The sequence below is a fragment of the Spinacia oleracea genome, chromosome 4 (genome assembly GCF_020520425.1).
Source record: "Spinacia oleracea cultivar Varoflay chromosome 4, BTI_SOV_V1, whole genome shotgun sequence".
Classification (NCBI taxonomy): Eukaryota; Viridiplantae; Streptophyta; class Magnoliopsida; order Caryophyllales; family Amaranthaceae; genus Spinacia; species Spinacia oleracea.
The window spans coordinates 142,720,585-142,733,392 of record NC_079490.1 but is presented as its reverse complement, the minus strand read 5'-3'; the positions used below and the strand labels follow the sequence as shown (position 1 = coordinate 142,733,392).

Below are 12,808 nucleotides of genomic sequence, written 5' to 3'. Positions count from 1 at the left end.
CGCTATCCATCTACTTATCGTATACTACAAAGTAGAGCTGTCAAAAACTGACCCGACCGAATCCAAGACCGACTATGACCCGAAATTATGGTAATACAGGTAACCCGAAACCCGACTCGAAAAAATCAATAACCGATTTTAACCCGATGTTGTAACACCCAAACCCGAACCCTACCCGAAGATGACCGATAACCGAACTGAGCCGACCAAACAATGACCCGAACCCGATTCGATACCTGATCCGATGTCAACCTGAAACCGATTGTAACTCGATGAAACCTGCTATTGACCCGACCTGTGATAACCCGATTTACCCGACCTGTTGATAACCCGACTTGTCATTGACACGACCAAATATTAACTTCAATGATAAATCTATTTTAATTATTTATTACTAGATACTGAAAAATTAAAACGTGTTGAACAACTTAACGTTTTTATATAAATAACCAAAAGTAAAGTAAAACTTATTTTGTTTTTACAATAATTTCGGGTTATTTTTTGGAATTTGGATGAGATGATAGGTAGGAATTGAATCTAACATCCTAATTGACAGTCTTTCTCTTTGTCTGCGCGACCTATGTCAATGTGCTCAACAACGAGAAAAACGGTTACACTATCACACAGGAGACTCGCATTGGCTCGAGACCCACTCACTTACCCCTCATTCCAAAAATGAAATTCGAGTTGCAGGAGTAAATGTTTTTCACTTTCACATTTTGAGATGACCAAATCGATCATTGGTTCGTAATCCATATTCACTTTATATATGTATTGACTTGACAAAAACACGCGATTATTTGGTCTATATAAAATTTAACTCTAAAATAAGTTAAACAATAGTTTTTACAATATAAATAATTAAAATGTACGGAGTACAAGTTAATTATCAGATCCGAGTTTGACCCGTTCCCGAGAGTGACCCGACCCGAATTCTATCTAATCCGATTATTATCCGAACCAAACCAAGACCCGAACCCGAAAATAGTTGTGTTGCAAACCGACTTACACCCGACTCGATAAGACCAGAACCATAAAATACCTGCTACAAACCGACTTAAACCCGACCCGATAAGACCCGAACCCAAAATCAAACCTGACCAAAATGTGACCCGATCCGAACCCGACCTGAACCCGGGATAGGAAAAAAGACGACATGACCCGACCTGAAATCGACCTGACCGAACCCGAACTCAACCCGGATGGAATATTGACCCGACACGACCCGACCAGAACATGACCCGAGACCCGAGATAACCCAACCCAAACCCGACCCAATAACCTGTTTTAACAGCTCAGTACTATAAACTAGCCTAAATCTAACAAGTTAATTTGTGTGTATCCATTTCATTTAATCTCTATACACAAAATCTTGTTTATAATGGGTGTACAGTAATTTATTGTACACCAAGCCCAAATAACCGGGTTTCCTTACTGTGGGCTGGACTCACACGTGTGAGTAAAAAAGCGTTCTTTTTTTCCTGTTTTTCTCTCGACATTCTCTGTCTTCTTTCTCTCCTTCTATCCGAAGATTTTTGTGCGATTTTTTTCGATCTATTGATGCGATTTTTGGCTGCTATTTTCTCTGCGATTCTTCTCCATAATCAAGGTCAGCTTCCTTCTTTTTTTTCTTCGATTAGTTTCATGTTAGAATCACAGGTCAAAATTCTTATTATATGCATCGTATTGGAAACAGAGAAATGCATCACCATGATAATGAATCATGCGTATAAAAGCAAAGTAACAAGAGATCCAAAATAATGAAGAAAGTATTAAGACCTTGCTGCTAGCAATCCAACGCAATGGAGACGTACATCACGTCGTCAAATTTAGGTATAAGTCAATTTTTTATTTTTTATCTTTTCGTATTTTTCTATTTAGGTTTACAAATTTTAGTTTTAATTTAGGTTTTCTAGATTGTGTTTTCACTTATTGTTTGCGATTAGGCTATGATGATGTTATGCATATCATTGTTTAGATGTTGCGATTTTGTTTTTTAGGTTTTTTATTTTATTTTATGCGATTAGTTTTCATGTTTATGTGAGTAAAAGTTAAGAAACTTAAATGTGAATCTTGCATTCTTTTTATTTCACACATTGTACATTTCTGTGTTAAAGTTGTGGTTCGATAGGTTAAAGTTATGGAAATTGTTTTAAAAGTTAAGACAGTCTTCCGTCGTCTCAAACCTAACTTTTACTTTTATTAACTTTAACTGCTAAAAGTCTGACTTTTATGTTTCTACCTTTTTTCCGCTAATGCGAGTCCGTCAATCTTTTTATTGTACACATTGTAGTTTTATGTGTATTTAGTTGTAGTTCTGCATGTTAATGTTATGAAAATTGTTCTAAAAGTTAAGACAGTCTTCCGTCATCTCAAACCTAACTTTTACTTTTAATAACTTAACTTTAACTGCTAAAAGCCTGACTTTTATATTTTTACCTTTCTTCAGCTAATGTGAGTCGTGCATTCTTTTTATTTCACACATTGTACTTTTCTGTGTTAAAGTTGTAGTTTCATAGGTTAAAGTTATGGAAATTGTTCTCAAAGTTAAGGCAGTCTTCCGTCATCTCAAACCTAACTTTTACTTTTATTAACTTAACTTTAACTTCTAAAAGTCTGACTTTTATATTTCTATTTTTCTTCCGCTAATGTGAGTCCGTCAATCTTTTTATTGTACACATTGTAGTTTTATGTGAAAACTTTCAAATTCAGAGAAACCCTGGATACTGACGAACCATTTCAATAGTACGGGTGTTGCCGTGCCACAAGGTGTATTTAGTTATAGTTCTGTATGTTAAAGTTATGAAAATTGTTCTAAAAGTTAAGACAGTCTTCCGTCATCTCAAACCTAACTTTTACTTTTAATAACTTAACTTTAACTGCTAAAAGCCTGACTTTTATATTTTTACCTTTCTTCAGCTAATGTGAGTCGTGCATTCTTTTTATTTCACACATTGTACTTTTCTGTGTTAAAGTTGTAGTTTCATAGGTTAAAGTTATGGAAATTGTTCTCAAAGTTAAGGCAGTCTTCCGTCATCTCAAACCTAACTTTTACTTTTATTAACTTAACTTTAACTTCTAAAAGTCTGACTTTTATATTTTTACCTTTCTTCAGCTAATGTGAGTCATGCATTATTTTTATTTTCACACATTGTACTTTTCAGTGTTAAAGTTGTAATTTTATAGGTTAATGTTATGGAAATTGTTATAAGTTAAGAAAAGTTTTGTACCAGTCTACCCAATATGCAAATGTTTGAACACTAAGGCTATTAGCTCAAATAGTAGAGCAATGTGCATTTATGTACATGGTATGGGTTCAAGTCCCATATAGCTTACATACTATTGGGTTGTGTTTTGATATATTGTGAAACGACTATCAAACCTGACTTTTACTTTTAATAACTTAACTTTAACTGCTGAAAGTCTGACTTTTATATTTTTACCTTTCTTCCGCTAATGTGAGTCGTGCATTCTTTTTATTTCACACATTGTACTTTTCTGTGTTAAAGTTGTAGTTTCATAGGTTAAAGTTATGGAAATTGTTCTAAAAGTTAAGGCAGTCTTCCGTCATCTCAAACCTAACTTTTACTTTTAATAACTTAACTTTAACTGCTAAAAGCCTGAATTTATATTTTTACCTTTCTTTAGCTAATGTGAGTCGTGCATTCTTTTTATTTCACACATTGTACTTTTTTGTGTTAAAGTTGTAGTTTTCTAGGTTAAAGTTATGGAAATTGTTCTAAAAGTTAAGGCAGTCGTCCATCATCTCAAACCTAACTTTTACTTTTAATAACTTAACTTTAACTGCTAAAAATCTGACTTTTATATTTTTACCTTTCTTCGGCTAATGTGAGTCGTGCATTCTTTTTATTTCACACATTGTATTTTTCTGTGTTAAAGTTGTAGTTTCATAGGTTAAAGTTATGGAAATTGTTCTAAAAGTTAAGACAGTCTTCCGTCATCTCAAACCTAACTTTTACTTTTATTAACTTAACTTTAACTACTAAAAGTCTGACTTTTATATTTCTAGCTTTATTCCGCTAATGTGAGTCTGTCAATCTTTTTATTGTACACATTGTAGTTTTATGTGTATTTAGTTGTAGTTCTGTATGTTAAAGTTATGAAAATTGTTCTAAAAGTTAAGAGCCTAACTTTAATTTCTGAAGTTTCATAATAAAACAAATAGCCTATGTAGGATTTGAACCCACATCTCCGCGCAAGTTGCACGGTGCTCGCCCAGTTGAGCTAATAGGCTTAAAAAAATTTGGTATAAAAAATTATGAGATACAATACCTATGTAAACCATCTCCCATATATGCATCAAGTGATGAAATCACTAGTGGTAGATGCTGTAACACCCTAAGCAATTCAGAATAAAAATTTGAGCTCAGGCTTGCAACACTTGCAAAGAATAGGTAACCACAGTGCTAACAACCGTAGGATAAAACCAATTCAAATCGGCTCTCAGAAAGACATAGATCAGAACAAGGAGCAAAGTGTATTCAACATATGAGGTCAATTCACAGGTACAAAAATATCTCCTACACAGCACCACTAACATCATGAAATCCATTTGAAGGAAACAACTGATTCAAGCCTTTTAAACAAGAGCCAACGTTGAACTTAAACTCAATTTGCTGTAATTACAAGCCAGAACTCATCCCAGATATAAGGCAAGCCATCAATGAACTTAAACTCAACATAAACAAGGCAGAGATTTCCACTTTGGAGGGCAGGGTGAAGAATGTTCTTATTGTTACTGGATATAAAGAGGACATTAGTGATGAAAAAATAGAGCGACTCTCAAAGTGTATACATGGAGTCGAGAAGATCTGCATCATAAGAGAGCTTGGCAACGACAATGTTCCCAAACAAGAGGCGAAAGGTTTCCTGCTTTGAGTCCTCGACCTCAAAATCAATAGCAAGCAAAGAGGTATCCATGTTTAAGTGGATATCCAGAAGTAGCATCTCAATGAGAAAGCACTAAACTGATTTATGCCTATACATTCTGTGATACTTTCTAAAATAAAACTACTCTCTTTCTCACTAGTCACTGTCCTCTAAAAACCTAATCGCCGGTTCACCAATCAATAATACCCTGCTACAATTCCTGCAACAGGCACCCCAAGACACACAAATACACAATAAGCCAGAAGGGCCAGAAGGGGGGAACGAGGAAGAGAACAAATAATCAAAACAATCCTATTTACAATATGTCAACTACCATAGGAGCGATAACCATACCCACCTAAATCACACCCTCGCCACCAAAAGACCCTGATGCACATTGCAGCCCAGAGTGCACCTCTTAACTCCACCAGTCCGTGATGCTATGATCCCATATATCATTGCCCCACCCAGGGGAAGATAAGATATTGAAAAATCCCTAATTACGTGATTGTTAAACTAACATATTTTTCAGCCACTTCTCCAATGCTAAACAGGGTATTAAATCCAATTTCAAACCAATTTCAATTAGAACGATGACATCCGCCAATAGAGACAAAATCAAGCTCAATAAATTGACCATTTGACCTTAAGAATGGCAAGAACAACAGAGCAGAATCAAGACAACAACTACTTAGAAAATCAATCAAAATCAAATCAACTAGGCATAAGAATAGATCAACAATTTGTTACTATCAATCTATCAAAACAATAAATAAATCCAAACATTTTGATTGTATAATTGTATACCTAAATTGCTCAATCTATAAAAAACTAAATCCAAAGAGGTTGAATACATACCTGATACCTACACCATGATCCTCTACGAATTGGAGCGAAGGTCAAGCACATGAGGGATTCAAGCTCCAATTCCGATCGCGATCTATGCGTTTTCTGCTTTCTCCCCTTTCTTCTCTGCGTTTTTCTGTCTTTCTCTCTCCTCTGGTTTTTGCTGGGTTTTTTTTTAATTTCTTTCTCCTCTAGTTGTTTGGGAGGTAACTATGAAATCAGATTGCATGGAAGAATTTGCATATTCCGCAGCTGTCTAACTTTCACACGTGTGGAAGTTTAGTGTACGTTAATATTAACGTATACCTGTTGCGCGCAAGACCGATTGATCTCTATAAACGCAATATTTCTACAATTCTTTAGCTAGCTAACCCAATCTATTTTCTTGTTAAACATACTGCGGTTCCATTTTAAAAATAGATAAAGCTAAGGTATATAAAAACACACCAAAAGAAAATGATAATAATAAGGATTTTTTTTTTTTTTTTTGTTAGAAATGACCTTATATAAGGTACGTTGTTTATGTGAGAAAACTAATGAAACTTTTTAAAGTGTATCATTTTGGGTGAAAGATTGTTAGTTGCTGCAGAGTTAAGACAAAGTATGATTAAGGAGGGTGGAATTTAACCAGCCGTCTTTCTTATTTTAGTCAATTAGGGAGAATTCTTTACTGTCGCCCTATTTGGTTAGATATTAAAAGGAGAATATCAACTCGTCCCGTTTGATTAGATACTATAAGGAGAAAACAAGTCATCCTTCTTGTTTTAATATTCACGCCCTCCTTGCTCTTAATTTTTGTAATGGTGAGTGCATGTCCCTTGCTAGTGTAGAAAACGCTTGATCTATGAGAGTTCGACCCCTTACTTACCCCAGTGCTACAATATATTGTGTAGTGCCATAAGATTGAGTCAAGTGGAGAAAAGTATTATCACTATGGTGAGCTCCTAGTGTTTAACGACCGCTAGGAGAGCATCATAGTCAAAGAAACTCAAAATGAAACAGGTGAGTCTGAAGAAGAAGAAGATGGACAGTCTTAGAGAATAGGTGTCGTCATCTACAAGATGGGCGTCATGAGAATGGTAGCATCGGAAGAAGAAGAAGACCGACACCTATTGGCAATGCGAGTGATGAAAACCCAGAAGAAGGCAACATCCCAGAAGCAACCTCGCATCAGATACCCACCAAAGCGAGTGATGGAGCTTTACAGAAATGCGACATCTCATATACCCTCTCGCAACAAATACAAGAATCAAGATGCAGGCTCAAGCCAAACAACTATGAGCAAGAAACTAGAAGCAAGGAACACTTGAATTCACAAGAATCATCAGATCCAAAAAGAAACAATCAACAAGACTCCAATAGAAACAAACTAAATTACCAAGACACAAGAAGATTCCACCAACCGCCATCAACCAACGGTGCAAAAGAGACTGCATAATTTAGGATATGAGCTTTTTCTTTTATCTATTGTAATTCTTCTAAGTCAACAAGGTCGTCGACAGCTTAAGTGGGGGAGGATGTTAGAATTCAATCTCTTTCTAATAGTTTTACAGGCTTTAGATAGATTTATAATATTATTGTCAATCTAGTGTTCACTGGTAGTTTGTATTTAATTCAAAAAAAACCTCTGAGGGGTATGAATGAATGAATTCCTACTTCTCATCAATAGTTGCCATCGCTTTATTGTTTGTGTTTTGTTGTAGGCCTTTATAGATATGGTGTCGCCGCTCGATCTAAAACATCCCAAATCCCACAAAGTCCCGCAATCTGATAAATTCTCAACGTTGGTCCCGCTTGTGCCTGTTGTGCGCACACAAGCGCCCTGATCGACCCTCACCTCTCGCTCTTGTCGCCAATAGGCAAGATCACCCATTCAAAATCAGACGCTTGATCGTGCTCGGGGCACGGGACACACATTCCGCACAAGCCGCCAAAATGCAAGAGTGCGCCGACGTATTCGGTGTCAAAACACTCAGACCGTGACACTTTTAGTGTACATATGTTTCTAAAATGGGATTTTAATTTCTCAATCATCAATATCAAAAGACGACATGGTACCAACAAAAATGGCAAGTCATATTCATAGATTATTTAGGAAGATTTGAATTTGTAAATTATCCAAAACAAAAAGACGTGGTAACAAGTTTAGCAATAAACAACAGAACTAGCTAGCTAGGGAGTCGCAGAAGTAGCAAATGCAAGCTGTGCCACCTCAATGATCCATGAAAACATAGTCTAGCTTTTTCAAAGGAAATTAAAATTATGTTAATTACAATTCAAAGAGCTGTATACAACTCACATGTTTCTTCGATGTTGTGTGTGCGCGTGTGCGGGCGCCTTGGCCAGTATTATAAATATTGAAATGCTATTGACCAAACTAGCATCAAAGATCACTTAGTACGTACGTTTAATACTTAGTAAATTTAAATGGGAAAATTTTCCAGCAACTTGTTTGTCATAAAGCTTCTGATCGCGGTCTTTCTACTAAATGCATCAGGTTTAAATTTTACATATATTCCACCTTAATTTTGTCACAAGTACAAGTTTTTTACATGGTTTTTTGGCTTACATTAGTTGAATAACTGGTCTAAGTGTTGGTTAATTTCAGTTCCAGCCTTGGCAAATAGAAATTACTATGGATCATCCTACAATCATCATCCACCTCCACCTCCACCTCCACCTCCACCTCCACCTCCGGCTAAGGCAATAATGTGTAGAAATGTAAGTGAAATATGTATAGGTAATAACGACGCTTATGATTGTTGCGAAGGATTAAGTTGCATTGGTGGGGATCCAAACCTTCCTGGTAGTGCTGGTGTATGCACATCTGTAGGTCATCAACAACCTATACAGGGGACCACACCACCAGCAGATAAGTGTCGGAAAACTCATCAATTTTGTCAGTTTTATGGTCCTGTAAGTTGTTGTAAGGGATTGCATTGCGTGGTTCTTCAAAATCTTCCTCCTGGTGGAGGAGTCTGCGAGCCCATATAACTAATAACTAATAACTGTGAGGCGCAAAGCAATACTAACATATACATATATATATATATATATATATATATATATATATATATATATATATATATATATATATATTTGTTGTTTAATAGCTTCACCATTCTTGTTACAACAATTGTTTCCTCTTGTTACCATTTTTCTTTCGTGGTTGTATTCACTTCACCTACATGTATGTTTACGTCACGATTTTGACATTGTTGCTAATTAACTTGCTATGATATAAATGTTTCTCTCCAATTTTGTTAATTGGTCGATCTTGTCGTATGTGGTAGTGCCACAGGCCATGGGGGAGATGGAAATGAAACTCATCTTATACTATCAGAGTTTAATTTACTTTTTTTTATATACTAGTTGACCTGACGCAAGCGGTATTCAAATGCTTATACTTCATTTGAGTTAATTTTTTTTTATTTTTTTTTTATGTTCATTAGATTTGGTTATACTTTACTCTTTCCGTCCCTCAATACTCGCACCGGTTTGATTGGTGCGGAGTTTAAGATACTTTTTTTTTTGATAAGCAAGTATTATATATATTATGCACAACAATTACAAATCAGGAATGAAGTGGAGCACACCTCCACTGACACTGTCAAAACAGGCCCAAAGCAGGCCCAAGGCCAAAACAAAACTACCCTTCTACAAGGGTCAGAAACCAATTCTTATCCCTTGAGCTGAGTGCTCTAGGTAAGACAGAATGAATCCTATTGCTAGCATGAAGCTTTACAAGACTACACAATTTATCAATGCAACTAATCGGACTATTCCACAAAGCATTGTTCCTTTCTTTCCATATGTGGTAAACTGTGCACCAGACAAAGGTGTAATACACCCCTTTTCTGAACTTAGAGATGTTCCTCCCCTGTGAATCCATCTGATCAACTGAGGTAAACTTCTAGTGATAGGGCTGATGTGTAAGAAACCAGCAATCTGATTCCAACAACTTGAACTGTAATGACACCCAAAGAAAAGGTGATTGTGATTTTCAATATCCGAACCACACAGTAAGCACAAATCATTAACAGACACCCCAAATTGTTTCAATCTGTCTTTAGTATTCAGTCTTTCTAAGACAGCTAACCAAGAGATGAATTTGTGTTTAGCTTGAACTAAACGACCCCACACAGCATTAGCCCAGTATACCCTTTCAGCAGCAGGAAGAGCCAACTTGCAGTAGGCTTTTTTGATTGAATATTTTGGGATAGAATACAGCTGAGCTGAAGGAAATAATGCCCTTGGTCCAAGTATGCATTCTATGTTAAGTCTAATAAATGCGGTTCAGTATTAATTAACAAGTTAATAATTCAGTGAGATCAAGTGAGCTGAATGCCTAGCTAGAGGCCGCTTCAGTTCAAGTGGAATTAATGATATTAATCCACAGCTTACTCTTGACTGAACCCGTAGGGTCACACAAATAGTACGTAAACGGATCAAGTATTTAATGGCATTAAATACTCCATCTATGAATATTCGGAACCGACGGATCTTGGTTTCAGTGGGAGCTAAGATCGTCACAGGCAAGAAATGAATACTCCGGAAACGATGATATTGCCGGAAACGGAAATATGGATCGTATCGGAAATATGAATATTATCCAAGTCGTAGATGTTGCCGGAAACGGAAACATGGTACGTATCGGAAAATATTGTTGGAAATGGAAATATTACCAGAATCGGAAATATTGCCGGAAACGGAAATATTGTCAGAATCGGAAATATTACCGGAATCGGAAAATAATTCCGGAAACGGAAATATTAAATATTTGTTCGAAACGGAAATTAATTCCGGAATCGGAAATATTGAATATTGTTCGTATCGGAAATAGATTCCGGAAATGGAATTTTAATCGGAAGCGTATCGTACGAATTAGCATCGGACGAGGCCTGCCGGACGAAGGCCGAGCACGAAGCCAGGCCATCGCCCAGCAAGCACGCACGCCACAGCCCAGCGCGCACAAGGCCACGCATGCGTGGGCCGCGCTGCGTGGGCTGCTGCTCGCATGCGTGGGCAGCCCTTGTGGCTGCCGTGTGTGTGTGAGTTTGAGCTCATGCGAGATTCCTGAATCTGCAAGAGTCAGTGTATGATTAAATGTCTATTCCTATTGGATAAATTGATTAAGTAGAATTCATGTAGAATTCTAATTCCAATTAATTCGCATCCTACTAGGATTACGATTCCTTTTCCATAACTCTATAAATAAAGGCCTAGGGGTCATAATTTATACACAAGTTTCAAAGTATTCAAAAGTGAGTTTTTGAGAGAAAATTCAAACACCCATCTTGCCCCAAAAGTGCCGAATTTTCTGAGTACCTTAAGGGCGATTCTAGTTGGTCAATCTTAAGGCGGATCCGGACGTGCTGTGGACTTTCTACGGAGGGACGACACTTGGAGTCCTAAAAGACTTGTTCTTGTTCGGTTCGGGCGCAGCTAGGGAAGGCACGCAACAAAGAGTATGCATCTAAACTATGCTAAATGATTATGTGTAAATAATATGTTTCCTGGGTTAATGGTTGTTTCCGCATGATCTATGTAATGTCATATGTATCATAACCTTACAGTGGTATCACGAGCCCCTTATTATTTTCATAATCTAAATTGCATGAACATGGTTAAATATTACAAATTTGCAAGAATTAAAAGGGGTGATTAATTTTCGTAATTGTTAATTAATTGCAAATTGCGTTTATTTAATTATATGTACGCAGTTTTTCGGCAGTTTCTTCATTACTCATCCGAATTGAGTGATTTTTGTGTCAATTCCGCATGTAAAAGGCATTCTAAAATTTTGACAAAAATAATATTTTTCTGCGGAACCCAGAATTCTCAAATTCGAAGCCTAACTATGACTTTTCGAAGGTTTTAGTTTTTCGGATGCAAAATTTCGTAAATTTAAGATGTTAAATTAAATATTTGCGATTCCTGTTGATAAATCTTGAATTTTTGATTGACCTACTGCATATGTTTAACAAGTTTGAATGCCTAGTCTTGTTAATTATGCAATCTAATTTGTAATTATGATTAATTTGTTGAAAATTAGAATAATTTAGAATTAATTTGATTTTCATAATTAATTGTAATTTAATTAGAAACCTATGATTAAAAACCACCATAAAAATTGTAAATTTACGATAAATTTTAAATTTTTATGACCTAGACTTGAATCCATATCAATCGGAAATCAATTGGATAATAAATTTTCGATTTTTCGCCCTAAAATTATGAAATTAATATTATTTATTAATTTGTCATTAATTTTAAATATAAATTTTAAATTTTATGCGATTCGTTCAAATAACTTGCACGCGCGAAGCAATGGACGCTTCGTGTTACCCTTAAGGGGTGTTGTATAATGCGGGCATGCGACGACGAGCAAGGGAGCTCGTCGCCCATGCGGCACGAATGCAATGAGCAAGGCCGTAGTGCACGAGCACAAGGCAGCAGCCCTGCCTTGTGTCGTGTGCCACGAGCAATGAACGTATGGGCATGGGCGAGGGGCGAGCCAAGGCAGTCGCGTGTGGGCAGCAAGCGAGCTGCGCCACAGCGCGCGCTGCCTCGCACAACAGCGCGCAGCCTCGTGCGCAGCGAGCGCAAGCTCGCGTGCCACGAGCGCTGCGCCCAGCATCACTCGCGCGCACCAGCGAGCGATCTCGCGCGCCAGCGCGCGATCTCGCGCGCCAGCGCGCGATCTCGCGCGCCAGCGCGCGATCTCGCGCGCCAGCGAGCGATGCAGCGCCCCAGCGAGCGATGGCTCGCGCGCGCCAGCGCGCGATCTCGCGCGCCAGCGAGCGATGCAGCGCCCCAGCGAGCGATGGCTCGCGCGCACCAGCGAGCGATCTCGCGCACCAGCGAGCGCGGTAACGCGCGCGCGCTGCGAGCGATAGCTCGCGTGCGGTGGGCGCTGTGCGGAGGCTTGCGTATGGGACAGCAGCAGCTATGCAACGAGCGCATGGCCAGCAATGGCTGTGTGCGTACGGCCCATGGGCGTGCAACGCGTAGGGTGTTTGCGTTTCGATTAGATCGTTTTGAATGTTTAATTTGAAAATTTTAGTTCACG

At 37.8% G+C, this 12,808-nt stretch overlaps 1 protein-coding gene across 1 annotated transcript; it reads left to right on the top strand.

The window, feature by feature from the left end:
* The first annotated feature begins 8,123 nt into the window (after window positions 1-8,123).
* Window positions 8,124-8,763, top strand: LOC130472035 (uncharacterized). Its single transcript, XM_056842444.1, has 2 exons — window positions 8,124-8,233; window positions 8,345-8,763. The coding sequence occupies exons 1-2, from the start codon at window positions 8,164-8,166 to the stop codon at window positions 8,728-8,730; spliced, it is 456 nt and encodes a 151-aa protein (XP_056698422.1). The 5' UTR covers window positions 8,124-8,163; the 3' UTR covers window positions 8,731-8,763.
* The last annotated feature ends 4,045 nt before the right edge of the window (window positions 8,764-12,808 follow it).

Excerpts from the sequence above, each read along its gene's own strand:
- LOC130472035 (XM_056842444.1), top strand. The coding sequence starts at position 8,164 with ATGGGAAAATTTTCCAGCAACTTGTTTGTCATAAAGCTTCTGATCGCG. Across the intron at positions 8,234-8,344 it reads CTTTCTACTAAATGCATCAG|TTCCAGCCTTGGCAAATAGA; the intron begins GTTTAAATTTTA and ends GGTTAATTTCAG.